General features: G+C 42.1%; 1 protein-coding gene across 6 annotated transcripts in view; it reads left to right on the top strand.

Moving 5' to 3' along the window:
• shroom3 (shroom family member 3) overlaps positions 1 to 20,825 on the top strand; it is a 432,635-nt gene that overhangs the window by 387,062 nt on the left and 24,748 nt on the right. For all 6 annotated transcript variants that reach the window (XM_043695296.2, XM_043695305.2, XM_087986057.1 and 3 more), the window contains 2 exons: positions 7,046 to 10,388; positions 19,198 to 19,295. In XM_043695296.2, the coding sequence (XP_043551231.2) occupies positions 7,046 to 10,388; positions 19,198 to 19,295 (3,441 nt within the window). The remainder of the gene's footprint in view (positions 1 to 7,045; positions 10,389 to 19,197; positions 19,296 to 20,825) is intronic.

Below are 20,825 nucleotides of genomic sequence, written 5' to 3' on the forward strand. Positions count from 1 at the left end.
ATCTAATTTGTGCAGGTATGTCTCACTTACAAGTAACATTTAGATAGGATGTTATGAGCAATGTGACCTTTCTGAAGGAATTATTTTGTAGCAGATGCTTCTATCTGATTTTCACAACAGCTCACGTAATTTCTCCATCCTCATATGCTTTATAATTGCATGTTGTTAATTTCAAAGGTTAACATCTTACAGTAGAACTAATCAGAGTTTAAATCAACTTATTTCAAATGGAAGAAACCAACTGAGTTTGAGGCTCACGTAGGACCCTGCCATTCCAGGCAGCAAATGGAATTTACGTTTTCTTAATTTTCTACACTGTAGAGGTAAATGTATACAGGAGTCCTTGGGTTACAAACGTCCCATACTTACGAACAATGCTCTGTCTCTTTTTTCAAAAAAAATTATTTTTTAAAAATCCGAGTTACCTACAATGTTTCAGCCTAACAAACGGGCTGACTAATTTCCCCATATCTGTTCCGACTTACACATAAATTTGGCTTACGAACAGCAGAAAAAACAAAACTCATTCGTAACCTGAGGACTTAAATGTTCGCAGTATTCTTAGTCCCTACAAGTTAGTTTAATTCGATGTCAATTTTTTTAATAGAGACGGGAAGCCCTAGGCAAAGGTAAAATGTTGGAAGGTATTATTAAGGAGGTTTTAGTAAGGCCCAGAGAAAAACATAATGCAATTGGGTAGAGTTAACATGGTTTTGTGAAAGGGAAAATTGTATTTCACTAATTTATTATGACTGATTTTTTTGAGGAAATACTAAGTAAGGTGGATAACGGGGAATCTGGAAATGTAGCATTTTTGGATTTTAAGAAGGCATTTGTCAAGACCTCCTATCAGAGATGACTACACAAAAACAGAGCTCATGATGTAGAGGTTAGCACATAAGCCTGGAAAGAGAATTGGTTAGTTAACGTGAAACAGATGGCATATATGGATAATTTTCTGTTTGGCATGATGCCATGATTGGAGTGAAGCAAGAACCAGTACTGGGGCTTCAACAATTTAATCGCTATCGATGACTTGGATGAATAACCCAGTTTATGATTGCTAACTTGCTAGTTGCAAACAGGACATGATGAGTCTGCAAAGGAATATAACTAGGTTAAATGATTGAGCTAAAATGTGGCAGATGAAGTATAACATGGGAGTTTCTGAACTTGTCCATGTTGGCAGCAAGAATAGAAAAGCAATACTTTACTTAAATGAAGAGAGGTTGTAGAACTCGGAGGTAGAGGGGGATTTGGGTGTCCTGGAACAAGTTTTTAAAAGTTAGCCTGCAGATACAGCAAGTGATTAGGAAGGCAAATGGAATTTTTTAAAATTATTTTTAGAGGAATATAAAAGTTGAGAAGTTTTATTCCAGATGGCAGGGCATTGGTGAAGCACATCTTGAGTACTACATATAGTTTATGGCCTTGTTGTTTAAGAAAGGATTTAATTTCAATAAGAGTCATACAGAAAAGGTTCATTTTACTAATTCCTGAGATAAAGGTGCATTATCTTACGAAGGACCGTTGACCAAGTTGGACCTTAAGCAACTGGAAGAATGAGAGTTGATCTTATTGAATCAACTAAGATCCTGAGGGGACTTAATGAGTGGATGCTGAAAGGATGTTCTCCCTAATGTGAGATAAGAGTCAGGAGACATAATTTCTAAATAAGAAGATTCCTAATTATACTGGAGATTAGACTTTTTTCTTGTCTTGGAGAGGCATTAATCTGTAGAATTCTATTCCCCTGAGAATGATGGAGGCAGGGTCATTGAGATTTTCAAGCTGAATTTGATGGATTCATAATTGTCAAGTGAAGTAGTAGAGAAGATAGACAGAAAAGTGGACTTGAGGCCAAAATCAGATCAGCACTGACCTTATGTAGATATGTACTTTATATGTAGAACAGAATAGAATGAATTACTTCTTACCTGTTGTGTTAAAATGGGAGATTTTGTGTTGCCAGTCGAGTACCAAATCTTTATCTGGTTCATCTTGTCCTATGAAGTGCATTGTGACTGGTGACCTTCCACTCACTGTCAGGAACTGTCATTTGGAACCTGAGAGAGAACATGACAGGTGACCGCTAGGTTCCAGTTGGCAAGATGTTCCCGCTGTTGGGTTGCATTTCTACTTGATTTTCTTACAGAAAACCAATGCCCCTGCTGCTGTGTTGAAATGAGGCTTCTGCCAAACTTTGCTTTTGCTTTAGCTCTGCATATTTTTCATAAATTTGCTTAAGTGCCTGACATTGTTTGTTGAAGATTGTTGATTACGTATTTTAACAAATATTTGCAGTTGTGTACTTGTCAAGGTCCTTTCTGTGCTGCATGTTCTCCTGCCACCTTGTTGTCCTGTCACCTTGTTTATCCGTGACAGTCACAACTGAAAACTCATTACACAATAATAAGAAAAAACAAACCGTATCCAGGGTTGGCTTCATTAAAGGTGGAAGATCAAGAAATGAAAGAAGGCTGTCAGGATTTCTTTATTTCAGGGCAAAAAAGTAGCTTTTGATAATAAAAAGAAGTGAGCCAGCAGCTGCATGGCCAAAGAGACATAAGAGCAAAACAGGCAGTTCAGCTCATCAAGTCTGCTCTGCAATTTAATAAGATGATGGCTGATCTGATCATCCTCCGTTCCACTTTCCTGCCTCTTTCCTATAACCTTGATTCCCCAATTAAAACTCTGTCTCTACCTTAGACAACGAACTAGCTGTCTGTGATGAAGAACTCCATTGATTCACTATCCTCCTGAGAGAGGGAATTCCTTCTCATCTCTGCCTTACGTGGGTGACCTTTACTCTTTAGAACCAGAAGACATAACTACACTGTCCCACAAGGGAAAGCAATCTTTCCGCATCTACCTTATCAGTCCCCTAAGAATCAAGAAGATTATCTCTCATTCTTCCAAATTCCAATAATGTAAATCCAACCCACTCAGCCTCTCATTGTAAGACAGGCCCACCATAGTAGAAATCGGGCTGTTGAGCCTTCTTTGGACTGAGTCTAGTGCTAATATTAAGGAACCAAATCTGTTCATAATATTTTGCAATATACTTTTTCTGTGAAGCCTATGAACTTGTGATTCATAAATCACACTACTTTTTTAGCTTTCACTTTAATATTTTATTGGAACAAAATTAAATCCTGTATTGAAAAGTACAGAATAGTTTTCTGCTTTTGCTATTAGTCAACAACTGTAATGGCGGAGGAGATGACTACTATCGGACGACAATGACTGAGTTAGATCAGCAAAAATCCATCCCTGGGCCCTGCTCCTGGCTTTTCTGAAAAATGTGTCAAGAGCTTTCAATGAGGCACGACTGCGTTTTCTTGGAATTTCCCACATGGGCTAATAAATGATGTGTGGACATGATTGGAGCTCACTCAAGAGCAATTACCTCTTGGGCAAGGCAACAGACCACTTCTGCAGCTTGTGATCCTGTACCTTAAGTCATTGCCCCAAATGGTGGAGAGTTTAGAGGAGATCTCTGCAGTTCAATCAACGATACATGGTCCAATCCATTTTATAGTGCTGCACTGTTCCTCTTTATCCGAGATTTTAAAATGTTAAAAGGATCAAAGGAGATTTCCATAAAGGAAAAAAAGATTTATTTTCTTTGGTGACAGAAACAAGAACCAGGGATCTTGATAGAATTGGAGCATGCACCATTGAGGAGATTCACGTGTATGGAGCAAAGATGGGGAAATTGATGCAATATAAAAACGCCATGGCTTTTATTGTCAAACCAACATCTGATTTTAATCCACTTTCCTCAATTCATTGATTTCTTGCAAAATCTCTCAGGTTACTTATATTTCACAGAGTAATGTAACATTCATTGGAGTAATTTTTATTTGTTTCATCTTGAGGTGGGAGCCTGTTCATATGAGACCCGAAGTAAAGTATTTTGTTGCACGGTTTATGAGGCCTGAGTTGACCTTATGTTGAGTAACCAAAGTGATGTCTCCTGTTGCCTGAGCAGATGTTGCCTACACTGAAAATTGTTTGAGGAACATTAGGTTTCCAATTGCACAGAGCTACGTCTGGAATCCTTCTGCCTCTCCATTCAGTGTGGAATTTTTGTTTTAAAAGTGAGCTTTTTATTCCATACTGTATAGAGACTTTGTGACATTGCAATATTTTATGCAGATCTTCGGGATTTATGAAGGAACAACAAAAGCCATTCAGCCCCCATAATTAGCTCCGTCGTTTACAGGCTTTTCTGAATTGTGTAGATGGGACCATGCGCAATAGATGATGAATCCATTCCAGTTCTAAGTTGGGATTATGTTTCACAAATAGTGTAGGGAATAAATTGCAGCATTAGTAACTGAGAAAACAACATCTGCTCAAAATGACAACAACACAGAAAATTGAGAAAATGAGTCAAGGAACCAATAACGAAAAGCATGACCAAAGCGATAGACAAGAATTATTCTGTAATAATGGTAGGAAGTACAGAGAGATTTATGAAATGATTGCAGACGATCTGGCAGCAAAATACTTTCATTACCGTGGAAAGGTGCACAAAATGTCAAAGGAGTCAATAATACAAGAGGAATTATAAAACTGGAGAGGTAACAGGAATGAGATGGACTGAGGTGATGGAAGAATTTACAGTTAAATTCATCAGGTGCAGGGACACATGCAAGTCAGCACAAATGTTAGGAGGAGGTGCTGCAGTCAAAATTGAACTTAAGGTGTGGTGAGATATCAGGAACTAAATTGTTAATTATTTGAAGAGGGTCGAGAATGAAAGCAAGGAATAGAGGATGACAATGTATTTCCTATGTGTGGTTGTGGCATTGTATATGAGAAATCGAGGTGAAGTATTGCCCCAGGTGAAGAAGAGCCTTGAATGGGATTAATTGACCAGGAGGCTCAAAAGCAATTCATTCAATCCTAATTTTAAACTAATTTATTCACATTTCCATTATAAATGTCCATGCCTGTGCTTGTTAACTGTTGATGTAAATTTGTCACATTGCAATTATAGACTGTCAATGATGATACTTGTGCACCTCCACCAGTTAAAGGGTGTAAATACAACCTGACAGATTTCCTTTGGCACTTTCAGTTATACATGAGAGTGTAGGAATTTATAATGGAAGTTAAAAGAGAGTGTACAGTGTTCAAGAATATCATCTATCGCTGACCATCAGTGCATCTATCACTGGCTTTGATTAAGTAGGAAATGTAGTTTGAATAAATGGTAAAGTATGAGCGCTTAATGCATCTTTTGACAATCGTTAACACATTGCTTTATTGAGGTTGTGTCAATTGATGGAAATCTGATTCCTAAACACACAACATTTCGTGTTGAAATGCTTGGTCTGTGTAACCTGGTATCACTTCCTTCAGTACATTCCGCCATCGTCTTGGCGACTGCTAACAGTTAAGTTTGACTTAGAAAGAGTCAGTGAGCTGTTTCATTCATTTTTAAAACTTAGATCTCCTTGCCTTTAAAGCTGGCAAGTTATTACTTACTTTGAGAGCCTCCAAATCTTTCCCGGGATGAGGGTGTCACTGGCAAGGACAGAATTTTGTTGCTCATCCTAACTTGAGACGCTAACCACATTACTGTTGATATGGAGTCATATATATAGACCAGATGGGAAGAATGGTAATTTCCTACCTCTACCACTTATTAGTGAGCCAACTAGGTTTTCCCTGACGTCAGTGCTAGTTTTTTGTCGACCACTGAGACTGCCTTTCATTCCATTTTTCTCCAGACTTTTTATTGGTGGAATTTGAATTCCAGCAACAGTGTATCTTCCCCTGCACCCTAGAGCCTCCAAATTAGTATCCAGTGGCATTCCCGTCACCACCTCAGCTTGAAAGCTGAAAGTGTTAACATCAAGTTTGATAGGAATGCAGTTTTACTCTGATAGGATGGTTGCATTATTACCAAGGTCTTTCAACATGCTCTTCCATCCTTACCTCTCTCTGAATAGACTAGCTCTGTCTCATCCAGTCCTAACCAAAGTAGCCTGGAACCTTAAGCCAAATTGTAGTTGATTGTCAGGGATGGTATTTTTGGGTGGTATCCCTCTCTTACTCCCTCTCTGTCACTCCCAGTCTCCAACCCACCCCTCCTCCCGGTCACTATCACCACAACTGATTAATGGAATATCTTCCGTCAAATGTTCTGGTCCCCATATTTCGGGAAGGATGTGGAAGCATTGGAAAAGATGCAAAGGAGATTTACCAGAATGTTGCCTGGTTTGGAGGGAAGGTTTTATGAAAAAAGGCTGAGAGATTTGGGTCCATTCTCATTGGAAAGAAGGTGGCGAAAAGGGGATTTGATAGAGACATACAAGATGATCAGAGGATTAGATAGGGTAGACCGTGGAAGTTTTTTTCCTGGGATGATGATGTCAGCATGTATGAGAGGGCATAACTACAAATTGAGGGGTGATAGATTTAAGACAGATGACAGAGGCAGGTTCTTTACGCAAGAGTGGTAAGGGCGTGGAATGCCCTACCTGCTAATGTAGTCAACTCAGCCACATTAGGGAGATTTTGGGATAGTGTAGGGGGATGAGCTGAAATAATTCGCAGGTCGGCACAACATCGAGGGCCTGTTCTGCGCTGTATTGTTCTATATTCTATGTTATAAATCTTTCTGCCACTTAGCCTAGCCAATCAACTGGTAAAATCTGATCAAGAAAATTACAACTTTGATAGTTTGTTCACAGCAAAACAAAAGGCACTGGGAAGTTAATGCATGTGTAAAGATGCTTTTTATTTTAAAATGTTGGGGAGAAATTTAGTTTTCTTGGGACCATAATATAATCAAATCACAACAATGTTGATATTAAAATTGAAGGCACGAAAATATTATTATAGTATTTAGTAACATAGTAAGTATTGTGTGCTGTGTTTTGCTGTTTGTTTAAAGTTTTTTGTTTTATGTATTGAATGATTGCTTGGACAGGATAGATTCTCAGCATTGAAATGATGTTGTTTGGCACTAATATACAAGTAAATTCAATCTCTGATTCAAAATAACTGTTGCTCTTTTCCTGACCAGTTCTTCCACTAGTGACCTCTCTGGCTATGATCCTGGGTATCTGAGGAGGAGTCCGGATCAGTACAGCTCGAGAGGTAGTATGGAGAGCCTGGACCACACCAACCCTCCGTATCATTCCTGCAGCCTGTCACCAGCCAAGTCCACCAACAGCATCGATCAGCTTTCCCAGCATCATAGCAAAAGGGACTCTGCCTATAGCTCTTTCTCAACCAGTTGTAGTATTCCTGAATATCCAGCTGCACCCTTCCGGACTGAACGTTCCTTTTCCATGGAAAACATGCCTTCCAGAAATAGCCTCCATGAAGGAATCAGACAAGCTGACATAAAGTATGTGAAAACAGTTTATGATTCCCACAGAGGAATTTCTGAGGAGCGTGAAGTTAGCTGTCCTTCAACAAAGAGCTCAAATATTCGGGCCCAGACAGATCCCAGGAGCTATTATAAGCCCTACAGTGGTAACAGACACAGTATTGGACCAGTGTGGAATACCCCGAGTAGGAGCTCTTTCGAGACAGATAATAAAGCACCTCCACTTCCACCAACCCGCAGTGACAGTTTCATGGCAATCAGAAGTCATGAGAAACCTACCTCTTGGTCAAGTCTAGACGGACAGCCCAAGCCTGTTCGACCTCCGCCAAAGGGAGCATGGCCTCACCATATGAACACAAGTTCCTCTGGGCAAACCCATCCACTGAAGTCTGCATTCGTAGAAGGACAACTCAACACAGTATTGGAGAAGAGCCCTGAAAGTAGCCCAGCTGTTCAGCCGAAGCACAGTTTCACTCAAGCACCACAACCAGGTCAAGCAATGCTTCCAACTGGAATTTACCCAGTGCCTCAGCCTGAACCACGGTATGCCCAGGCACCAACCACCAGCACAAGCTATCTGCATCAAAACAGCAATAATGGATTACTCTACCCTGCCCTAAGTAGAGAAAATACACACACCGCTCAAAATTCAACTGATAGGACTAAATGTACTCCGTGCAATGTGGAGGAAAGCAAAAACCAAAGTATCGTCAATAAACCTGCTGTTTACCAACCCAGCACTGCACACCTTGATTCTAACAGTAAATATGAAGTGAGCTCAGAGCGTCCAGACGGACAGTATGCCCACTACAAGGTACATGTCTTCTCTGATTCAAAATGCTTTCCTGACACAGTGCCTCCTAATGGAGGCCCACTACCTTGTCACAGTTCCCCAGCTAGTGCCAGCACAAGTGATGCACAGTATCGTTGTAGAAATATCGAACCTCCACAAGCACAGCAGAGAAGGCAAAGCAGTGAGAAAGGCCCAGCCAATCAGCAAGCTGAGGACTGGCAAGGAAAAGGTCAAATGGATGGAGACTCTTATCAGCGGAAAATTGAATGGGAAAATCATCCCGTTCAGATAAAGGATGAGAACAGAGACCAAAAAGGACCTCCACTGTGGCAGAACCACCCAGAGAGCAAAATGGTCCACCGTAGGCAACAAAGCTTGGACGCAAAAACATTACAGCAGTGGGAAAGTTACAGTGACAGCCGATCATCCCAAAAATGGGATCCGGACTTCATGCAGCAGATTCCTGAACCATGGAGTCACTATGAAAGGCAGTTGTGTCCGAAACGCTACAGTGATATAATCAGTACATCGTCATATTCACAGCCAAAGTCTGAGGTGCAGATCCCATGCCAAGAGCAGCATGATACATCTAATTTCAGCAGGTCAAGGTTCAGTACCAGTAGCACCCAAAGTTCCCAGAGTGGTCACTTTGGAAAACCCGAAATGACAAAACGTTCCTCTGTGCTTGAGACTGTCAGTAAGATCGAGCAACGCGAGCATGACATTGAGAAGGTTTCAAATAGCCGAGGACTACACCACGGTTCAGACGCTGTTAGGTCAAACCAGTCTTCCAGTGCCAGAAGTTCACTTAACTGCTTGGATGACATGAGGAACAGATGCAGTGCTGCAGAAGGGCAGCCAACAAAGCAGTCGTCAACTTCAATGAGCAACTTAATAACTGCAGACAAGACCCCAATCCTGCATCACTTGACGTGTGAGAGTAGAGAAGCCGGCACTAAAATGGAGGAGCTGAGACGTCAGGATGGTGAGCTGCAGGTTCCTGCTAAATCAGCACAGAAGAGCAAACATGCTTCACTTCCCATCACAAACAAGGGAGGTCAGCTCAGCAAGAGCAGAAGTTCTATCCAGTTGATGGATAAAGATGAAAACGACACTCTGTGGGAAGATGACCTCTCAGGCTCTCCCCCTGATAATGCCTTTAACCGAGCTTATCGAAACAGTCTGAAAGATGCTCAGAGCAAGGTGCTGAGGGCCACTTCTTTTCGACGAAAAGACCTGGATTTAACCTCTCTGTATGTGAACAAACAGAGCATTCCTGTCAGGCCTGCTTCAGCTCACGTTGGCTCCATGTCTCAGCCAAAGCTCTTGCACATACCAAAGGACAGGCATTGCATCACACCAACAGAGGTGAGGAATCTGACCCCAGACGTCAGCAGCAAAGAACTTCAGAGCAGTCACCGTGTCGCACGAATTGGGAACAGGAAACGCTTGACGGCGGAGCAGAAGAAACGGTCTTTCTCCGAGCCTGAGAAGATTAATGAGCTGGGAGTGTTGGACAGCGAAACCTCGTTTGCTGCTCAACATAAACCAGATCGAGTGTTTGCTTTCCCTGAACCCTCAGAGCTACGGTCTGTGGCGGACAGGCGGAGGCTTTTTGAAAGAGATGGAAGGACCTTGTCCACCGTGAACCTCTCCAAACCTGAACTGAAGCAGATCCAACAGAACGCACTTGCCGAATACATTCACCGGAAAACTGGCAAAAGGCCTTTTGTGCAGGAAATGGGAGTGGTGAAGGAGCGATCACAGAGCGTTTACCTGCAGCCGAGCCGATCTGAAGATCAGAGCCTTTCCTCCTATTCGAGTATGAGCTCACTACTTGACCAGAGCGTCTGCAGTCGCCAGCCTCTGGATAGATTGCCAGAGACCACTCGTGTTTCCTCAACACTCCCCCCTGGACTTCCGGGCAACTTTGATTTATACGGCGGTGCGTATCAGGCTGATAGCGAAGCCTCACTGAACCGGTACCGAATGAGCATGGAGCGCACATACAGCTCAGAATTAACACTGAACAAAATCGCTCCTCAGGATCCAGTCCAACCTTATGATCCGTCCGATCAAAATCAGTTCCACCATCAACAACAGCCGGCATTTGATCGGCAGTCGTCTGCAAGGAATTCTGGGAAGTTTGCATCTGCCGACAACCTCCTGGAAAGATCGAAAAACCCGGTGGCAGTCCATGTTCGGTCACGGTCCTCACCATCGACTGATATGATCTCAGAGGTAGGTGGCAAATTCATGAGCAAGTAAATTAAGGGACAACACTGGCAACAAAGCACAAGTTCAACGTCAGTTCAAATTCGAGAGAAAGAGAAACTGTCAGTTTCAAAGTGGGAAGTGATCTTTTTCATAAAATATTGAGGGTCGAGGCATGAATTAACAACACCTGAAGGTTTTATCTTAGTAGAATATTATCTGCATTCTTGATCATCTTGTCTAATGTCCTTTAAAAGTTTTAAAATGTCAAATCCAGAACTGTAAAATCCTGAACAGGCCATGTGTTATAACTGTATGATGTTGGAGCTGGTTGACCTCATTACAGTTCAGAGTGACCACATCTGTAGCAAATGCTGGTTGCTTGAGGAACTCTGGCTCGGGGTTGATGAGCTGAAGTCTGAGCTTCAAATACTGCAACATATCGGTGAGGGGGAGAGTTACCTGGACGCTGTGTTTTGGAGGTAGTCACACCCCTTCGATTAACTGTCTTAAGTTAGGTCAGTGGTCAGGCACAGGTGGGTGTGACTACAAGGGAGGCAGGTAGAGGGATCCAGGAGATAGTGCTGAAGCAGCCTTAGCTCTTGTTCTTGTCGAACAGATTTGAGATTCTGGCACCTTGTATGGATGACAGCAGGGGAAGCAGGGAAGATCAGCAAATTGACCATAGCACCGTGGTACAGGGAGCCATTCAAGAGAGAGGAGAAAAATGAAATGTAGTTGCAATCAGGGATAATATAGTCAGGAAATAGACACTTTTCTCTCTGGCAAGGATTGAGAGACTCGAAGGTTCTGGTGCCCAGGTTGAGGATATCTCAGGATCTGTCATCTGGGCTGCAGAGGAACTTTAATTTGGAGGGGTAAAATCCAGCTGTTGTGATCCACGTCGGTACCAATAATGTAAGAGGTTATGCTGAGGGAATGTGAGCAGCCTAGGCTAAATTTTAAAAAGCAGAACAAAAATTGTAATAGCCAGATTACTACCTGTGCCACTAACAAATTGATACAGGGTCAATAAGATTAAAGAAGAAGATATTTTGTAGCAGAAAACGTATAAAGGTGAATATGTGAATAAATCCCCAGGACCTGATCAGGTGTACCCTAGAACTCTGTGGGAAGCTCGAGAAATGATTGCTGGGCCTCTTGCTGAGATATTTGTATCATCGATAGTCACAGGTGAGGTGCCGGAAGACTGGAAGTTGGCTAACGTATGGCACTCTTTAAGAAGGGCGGTAAGGACAAGCCAGGGAACTATATACCGGTGAGCCTGACGTCGGTGGTGGGCAAGTTGTTGAAGGGAGTCCTGAGGGGCAGGATGTACATGTATTTGGAAAGGCAAGAACTGATTAGGGATAGTCAGCATGGCTATGTGCATGGGAAATCATGTCTAACAAACTTGATTGAGGTTTTTGAAAAAGTAACAAAGACAATCGATGAGGGCAGACCAGTAGATGTGACCTATATGGACTTCAGTAAGGTGTTAGACAAGGTTCCCCGTAGGAGACTGGTTAGTAAGGTGAGATCTCACGGAATAAAGAGAGAACTAGCCATTTGGATACAGAACTGGCTCAAAGGTAGAAGACAGAGGGTGGCAGTGGCGGGTTGTTTTTCAGACTGGAGGCCTGTGACCAGTGGAGTGCCACAAGGATGGGTGCTGGGTTCTCTACTTTTTGTCATTTACATAAATGATTTGGATGCAAGCATAAGAGGTACAGTTAGTAAGTTTGCAGATGACACCAAAATTGGAGGTGTAGTGGACAATGAAGAAGGTTACCTCAGATTACAACAGGATCTTGACCAGATGGGCCAATGGGCTGAGAAGTGGCAGATGGAGTTTAATTCAGATAAATGTGAGGTGCTGCATTTTGGGAAAGCAAATCTTAGCAGGACTTATACACTTAATGGTAAGGTCCGAGGGAGTGTTGCTGAACAAAACGACTTGGAGTGCAGGTTCATAGCTCCTTGAAAGTGGAATCGCAGGTAGATAGGATAGTGAATGCGGCATTTGGTATGCATTGTTTAATTGCCCGGAGCATTGAATGTAGGAGTTGGGAGGTCATGTTGCAGCTGTACAGGACATTGGTTAGGCCACTTTTGGAATATTGCGTGTAATTCTGGTCTCCTTTCTATCGGAAAGATGTTGTGAAACTTGAAAGGGTTCAGAAAAGATTTACAAGGATGTTGCCAGGGTTGGAGGATTTGAGCTATGGGGAGAGGCTGAGCAGGCTGGAGCTGTTTTCCCTGGATCATTGGAGGCTGAGGGGTGACCTTATAGAGGTTTACAAAATTATGAGGGACATGGATAGGATAAATAGACAAAGTCTTTTTCCTGGGGTGGGGGAGTCCCGAACTAGAGGGCATAGGTTTAGGATGAAAGGGGAAAGATATAAAAGGGACCTAAGAGGCAACCTTTTCATGCAGAGGGTGGTATGTGTATGGAATGAGCTGCCGGAGGAAGTGGTGGTACAATTGCACCATTTAAGTGGCATCTGGATGGGTGTATGAATAGGAAGGATTTGGATGATATGGGTCGGGTGCTGGCAGGTGGGACTAGATTGGGTTGGGATATCTGGTCGGCATGGACGGGTTGGACCAAAGGGTCTGTTTCCATGCTGTACATCTCTATGACTCTAAATGGGTTGGAATTCATGGGTCATTGGCACAAGTACTGGGAAAAGGAGGGAGCTATTCCAATGGGATGGGCTCCACCTGAACCATTTTGGGACCAGAGTCCTGGTGAGTTGCTTAACTAGGGCTGTGGGTAAGATTTTAAATGACATAAAAAAATTATGGGAAAGGTTAAGGGCAGTGGGGGTGCTCAGCAGAGGTATTAAATTTTCCAGAGCAAGGAAGAGGACAAAGTATGGAAAGGCTTATGAATCTAACTTCAGGGACAGTAGGTAAGGGGACAACTTTGACTGCTCCCCCTTCTCATCGCAACACTGAGTGTGTTGTACTTATATACGTACAACATATGAAACCAGGGAAACAAGCTTGTAGTGCAGACAGAAATTGGCAGGTTCCTTGTTGTGGATATCACAGAACCTTGGCTGCAAAGGGTTCAGGGCTGGGAACTAAATATCTGAAAGATATACGTGCTACCGAAAGGATGGGCGTATGGGCAGATGGAGCAGGGTTGCCTTGTTGGTAGGAGATGAAATTAAATCGATAGCAAGAAGCAGTTTAGAGTCAGAATATGAAGAATCGGTGTGGGTAGAGTTGAGGAATAACAAAGAAAAACTAACTCTTAAAGGTTCCTAGTGGTAGTCAGGATGTGGGGAAGAAAGTACATCAGGAGATAGAGCGAGCATGAAGGAAAGGCACGGGTAGCATAATTCTGGGGGACTTGAGTATGTTGGTGGACTGCGAAAGTTTGGTTGGTAGCAGATCTCACAAATGGAATTTAGGGAATGTTGATGAAATGTTTTCTTTGGAGCAGCGTGTGGTAGAGCACAGCAGGGAACAGGCAATTCTTGATGTGGTGATGCGTATTGAGGCAGACGTTAGAGAGCTGAAGGTGAAGGAACCAGTAGGAGGCAGTGACCAAATTATAACATCATTCACCCTGCAATTTGAGGGTGAGGAGTTGGAAATCAAATGTAATGGTATTACAGTTGAGTAAAGATAGCTACAATCTTGATCAAATGGGCTGAGGATTGGCAGATGGAGTTTAATTTAGATAAATGTGAGGTACTGCATTTTGATAAGGCAAATCAGTGCAGGACTTATACACTTAATGGTAAGGTCCTAGGCAGTGTAGCTGTCAAAGAGACCTTAGAGTGCAGGTCCATAGCTCCTTGAAAGTGGAGTCGCAGGTAGATAGGATAGTGAAGGCAGCGTTTGGTATGCTTTGTTTTATTGGTCGGAGCATTGAATATAGGAGTTGGCAGGTCATGTTGCAGCTGTACAGGAAATTAGTTAAGCCACTTTTGGAATATTGCATGTAATTCTGGTCGTCTTCCTATTGGATGGATGTTGTGAAACTTGAAAGGGTTCAGAAAAGGTTTACAAGGATGTTGCCAGGGTTGGAGAATTTGTGCTATAGGGAGAGTTTGAATAGGCTGGGGCTGCTTTCCCTGGACAGTTGGAGACTGAGGGGTGACCTTAGACGTTTATGAAATCATGAGGGGCTTGGATAGGATAAATAACAAAGCCTTTTCCCTGGTGTGGGGGAGTCCAGAACTAGAGAGCATAGGTTTAGGGTGAGAGGGGAAAGATATAAAAGGGAACTAAGGGGCAACCTTTTCACGCAGAGGGTGGTGCATGTATGGAATGAGCTGCGAGAGGAAATGGTGGAGTATGGTACAATTACAGCATTTAAAAGGCATCTGGTTGTGTACATGAATAGGAAGGGTTTAGAGAGATATGGGCCAAGTGCAGGCAAATGGGACTAGATTGGGTTGGGACATCTGGTCAGCATGGATGTGTTGGACTGAAGGGTCTGTTTCCGTGCTGTGCATCTTTGACTCAAAATACATGAGGGAGGAGTTGGCTGGAGTTGATTGGAAGGAGAGCCTAGCAGGGAAGCCAGAAGAGCAGCAATGGAGGAGTTTCTGGGAATAATTTAGGAGGCGCTACCGAAATGCATCCTGAAGTAGAGGATGAGACAACCATGGCTGACAAGGGAAATCGAGGGCATAAAAGCAAAAGAAAAAGCATACAATGTGTTGAAGATTAATGGGAGCCAGAGAATACGGAAGCTTTTAAAAATGGGTAGAAGATAACTAAAAAAGCAAAAACGATGTAGGGGGTGGGATGGGTGAAATATGAGAATAAGCTACCTAGTGATATAAGGGAAGATTGCCGGACATCAAAACGTACAAGAGAGGTGAGGGTGGACATTGGACCGCTGAAAAATTAGGCTGGAGAAGTAGTAATGGAGAACACAGAAATGGTGGATGAACTGAATCGGTACTTTGCATCAGTTTTCACAGTCGAAGACACCAGCAACCTACTGGAAGTTCAAGAGAATCAGGAAGCAGATGTAAGTGTAGTGGCCAACATTTATAGAGAAGATGCTGGGGAAGCTAAAAGGTCTGAAGGTAGATAAATCGCCCAAACTGGATGAGGTACCCTCCAGGGTTCTGAAAGAGATAGCTGACTACATTCTAAAGGCATTGGTGGTGATCTTTCAAGATCACTGGAGTCAGCAAGGGTCCCAGAGGATGTGAAAATGGCTAATTTTAACGCCACTGTTTATGAAGGAATGGAGATAGAAGACAGGAAACTATAGGCTGATTAGCCTGACAGCAATTGTTGATTAGGCTTTCGAGTCCATTATTAAGGATGAGATTGCAGAAGTGCCTGGTAAAATAGGGTTGAGTTTACATGGCTTTGTCAGGGGAGGTAAAATGCCTGACAAATCTGTTAGAATTCTTTGAGGAGGTAATGAGCATGTCAGACAAAAGTGAGTCAGTGCATGTGATCTATTTGGATTTCCAGAAGGCCTTTGACAAAGTACTACACCGGGTCTTCAAATAAGAGCCCATGGTATTCAGGGCAAGGTACTGGCATGGATTGAGAACCTGATGAAAGGTAGAGAGTGAGATAGAGGGATCTTTTTCAGGATGGCAGCTGGTGACTAGTGGAGTGTTGGGACCCCAACTTTCACTTTATACATTGACTATCTGAACAAAGGAACTGAGGGCATTGTTACTAAGTTTGCAGATGGCACAAAGATAGGTGGAGGGATGCACTTGAATATTTTATGCAAGAGATCAAAGAAGTGGCAGATAAAACACAATGTAGGAAGTGTGAGGCTATGCCCCTTGCTGGGATGAATAGAGGCTTGGACTATTTTCTAAACAGGGAAAGGCTTCAGAAATCTGAGCACTAAGGGACTTAGGAGTCCAAGCTCAGGATTCTCTTAAGATTAACATGCAGGTTCAGGTGGCAACTTGGAAAGCAAATGCATTGTTGGCAATCATTTCAAGAGGAATAGATGTACTTCTGAGGCTGTATAAGGCTCTAGTCAGACCACAATGTTGTGAGTAGTTTTGGTCCCTCTATCTAAAGAAAGATGTGCTGGCATTGAAGGGGTTCCAGTGGAGGTTTACAAGAATGTTCCTGGGAATGACAGCTTGTCATATGAAGAGAGGTTGAGGTCTCTGAGTCTACATTTGATGGAGTTTAGAAGGATGAGGAAGTATCATTTTGAAACTTACAGGATGTTGAAAGGCCTAGATAGAGTGAACATGGAGAAGATGTTTCCACTCGTGGGAGGGACTGAAAGGAGAGACTAGCACCCGATGGCCCAGCCTCAGAGTGAACGGGCAACCCTTTAGAATTGAGCTGAGGAGGAATTTTGTCAACGAGAGGGTGGGGAATCTGTGGAACACATTGCCGGAGATGCCAAATCAATGAGTATATTTAAGGCAGAGGTAGGATCAAAGTTACAGGGAGAAGGCAGGAGAATGGGGTTGAGAAACCTATCAGCCATGATCAAATGGCAGAGAGAGTCAATGTGCTGAATGACCTAATTCTGTCCCCATATCATATGGTCTTGATGTGTTCAATAATGTTTCAGCAAGCTGAGTGGAAATTAGAAATTGCTGGATGTGCGTGGCATACAAGTTGTCATTGTTAGGAATCTAACAATGTAGACAATGCCATTCTGCCCAATACACCTGTGCCAGCCCTTTGTAAGATCTAGTTACAAGTCCCAGGCTGCTCCTCTCAACACTGCAAACCAGTTTTCTTCAAGTACATGTTCACTTGCCCTTTGAAAATTCCTATGAACCACCCTTCCAGGAAGTGTGCTCCAAATCATTAGAAACCCCAGTGTGAAGAAATGTCTCCTCTAGATCTTCTGCCAGTCATTTTTATTTGATAGTCTCTAAAAACTGACCCAATACCAGAGGAAATAATCTCCCCCACTTGCTGTATGGAAGCTCTTTGTAAATTTGAAGTCCCTCTGTTACAGCTCCCTTAACGTACTTCCCTTTTAAGGAAAGCAATCACGCTAATCCATCTGTCCACCTAACTCCATTACTCTACTATTATTTTGGTCAACAGACTTTGTATTCTCCAAGATTTTGATGTCCTTTCCAAAGGAGGGTATCCAAAGTTTACACAATGTTCCAACTGATGCTAAACTAAAACTTTGTATCAGTTTAGAATGACTTCACAATTTTTGTATTTAAAACTCCTACTCTGAAGGCCAAGTATCCATGTAGATTCTTAACCACCTTCTCAACGTTTCCTCCCATCTTTAACGTTTAGTGAATATGCATACAATGTATATTATGAATATGTAACAGAACATGTGTCTTTTCTTGCAATCCCTCACATTAGTACCATACAACCTCTCCATGTTATTCCTCTTAAAGTATATTGCTTCATGATTACCCAGATTAAATTGCATCTATCAATTGTCTACCTATTTCATCAGGCTATCTCCTGAAGTAGTCTACTATTTTGCTTTCTATTTACGAAGTTGCCTATTATTGTTCTTCTGGTATTGCTCCATTAAGCTTCACAATTGCACTCCATGCCTGAGAAATCAGCACTGATGAATACAGAACCTGTTAATGTGCAGCCTCATGGTGCATGTGCTATAGTCATCAGTTGTTGTCTAAAATTGCGTCAAGATATGCAAGAATAATGATTTTTGTTTCAGATCATGGGAACTATTCTGTGCTTGACAAGTTTGAAAATAATCAAAAGGGAATTTGCCAGAACTTCAGTGAAATCTCTACTGTTAGAGTAGCAGACAATTAACTGTCAGGAAATCCTTTGTAATCCTACCCTACCCATTAATTGCATCCTCTCATTATAGGTTTTATCTGTCTGTGTTGATGAATAGCACAGGTATTTATCAGTCTTTAGTGTCAGTCATCATGTTGCACTGACTCTCATGACACAATTATGCTTGAGGCACTGTTATAATGGCCGTTGACAAGAGTGCCTCAGAATTGTTAGTTCACATGGTTAAACTCTGAGTTAGGTTCAAATGCTGGTTAAATTTAATGTTACTATAAATCTGGTGCGGTACTCCAACATTGAAACAATTAAAAGAAACTTTTTTAAAATGCTTGTGCCAACATGAACGACTACCTGGGAGGTTTTCAAGTGTTCAACACAATGTTTCAGTCAGGGGAAAAGCTGTGATGGGGTCTGATGATTTCTTTGAGGTGTCTTTCCAAATGTTGCTGGACATTGACTTCTCTGACCCCTCTCCTGAGTTGTTATCCTGTTCAGTCAGCCAATAAACACAAATAATATAATATAACCAGTTGATAAGATTTAAACAACATGAAATCATTACTACACTCTGGTGAACTGATTATCTTTCAATATGTGTTTGATTGATATTGTTTCTGTCTAGATTATCAGATTAATTCAAAACAACGATGCAGTGCAGTTTTTATTTTTATTGAAACAAATGCCAGCTGTGGCATATACAATGGTTCCTGCTGGTCATGATCAGGAAACGCATATTGTTTCAGTATTTTCCCTGGGTGCTGTCATTTCGTAGGCAATTAATTCTTTACCTGATGTTATAACAACAGATTTCACACTGAGTTTGTGCATTTTGGGAGATTAGATTCTTTCCCCTTTGGCATATGTAATTTTTTTTCTGAAATTTAAATGGGAATTTTTTAATCTAATAGTAAGTGGTGAAAGAAAATCAGAATTTCAACTGGCAAAGCAATTGTTATTTTTTTGAAATTACGGCAAATATAATCTTGTCAAGCTTCTCTCTTAATGCCATAAGCCAGAGGTCAGGGGGATATTTACTAATGCTGTTTAGTCAGAACATGCAGCTCCTGCATTATGTTTACTATGTTAGATTCTAATTGCACTTTTCTCTCTCTAGGATGTTCTCTATGCCATGAACAGACCTTTTGGTACCAGCACAAAGGATCCATCCTTCTCTAAGTTGATGGGCACTGACTGTGTGGGCAGCATCCATGGGTGTGTATGATTTGTGATCATTGAATTCAGTTTGTGACTCCTGGTGCAGCTGCTAATGAGGTTGATCCAGATGTGAAGTGTGTGTTGCACAGCATTAGTACCTGCTGTCAATTCTCCACATTATCTATGGTGGATATGTCTGCTGTCCACTAAAAGGATTGTATTATTCAACATAAAGGGCTAACTGCATCTGCAGGTCAATTCTATATTGGGATGGCGTAGTGGCTCAGTGATTAGCACTGCTGCCTCACTGCACAAGGGACCTGGATTCAATTCCAGCCTCAGGTGACTGTCTGTGTGGAGTTTGCACATTCTCCCCGTATCTGCGTGGGTTTCTTCCAGTGCTTGGGGTTTCCTCCCACAGTCCAAAGATGTGCCGGTGAGGTGAATTGGCCATGTTAAATTGCCCGTAGTGGTCAGGGATGTGTAGGGTCGGTGCATTCGTCAGGGGTAAATGTAGAGCAATAGGTTCGGGGAATGGGTCTGGGTGGGTTAGTCTTTGGAAGGTCAGTTTGGACTTGTTGGGCCGAAGGGCCTGTTTCCATGCTGTAGGAATTCTATATTAAAAAAATTTTAGAATTGTGCTATATAAGGGTTGCAGCATAAGTGATTCTGTCATATATAAAGCATCTGTTTGGTTTAGTTTGGGAAGCCTGGTCAGCATAGGCGAATCAGACTTGAGGATCTGTTTCCCTGCAATATGATTCCATGTATATTTAACCTGAGCAGTGAAAGTTAAAAGTATATCCAGATAAAATCACTGTTGATCATACACAAAGGTTGGGATGAGTGATTTGCTCTTTATTTATCTATCCCTATTGTGCATGTTTATTTTAGCTTGCTGTGTGTTATGGGTTACTGTAACTTTGATATTCCTTTTATTCACTGAGAACAGCCCCCCCCCCCCCCGCCGCTGCTTCATTCTGCTCACATTAGAAACTAAATGTTGCAGCACTCAAGTCTGGTTCTCACAGGGCTGAAATTCAATGTCATTAAGCCACCCAAAAATGCTATCCTTCCTGATCTGTGAAAAGAGAATATGTTACTACTTCCACTAGTATCAATGGGCAAATCTGAGCATGTGCAGGCTTACCACTATAAACTGTTCCAATATCAACTTTTTTGGTAGCATCGGGCATTAGAAGAAATATACCCAGAAACAAATTTCGGAAATCCTTGAATCAAAACCCTCTGGGCCAATTGTTTTCCAGAAAAAGGATGTTTTCAGTTTTTAACATTCTTACCTTACTAATCGTCTTTCACTAATCGTCTCAATTCCAAAAGCAAAATATCTGTTTAGTTCTTGATCAAAAACTTGGTGGCATCTGTAAACTTTTATTTCATTATTGTTCTTTGTCTCCATTTGTTGCTGCTCTTCACATTTAGGCCCATTCTGGGTCTGTTTGGGCCAAGCAAAGTTTTATTCCAAAATGCCAGAATGGACCTGAACAAACCTGAATTGATCTGTGGACACACTGAAATCGGAGACTGTGGGAGGAAAGAAACTCGTTTTTAGGTCTGTTTATACCA

The sequence above is a fragment of the Chiloscyllium plagiosum genome, unplaced genomic scaffold (assembly GCF_037043375.1).
Source record: "Chiloscyllium plagiosum isolate Xiang-an unplaced genomic scaffold, Cpla_swu_hap1 HiC_scaffold_1, whole genome shotgun sequence".
Taxonomy (NCBI): Eukaryota; Metazoa; Chordata; class Chondrichthyes; order Orectolobiformes; family Hemiscylliidae; genus Chiloscyllium; species Chiloscyllium plagiosum.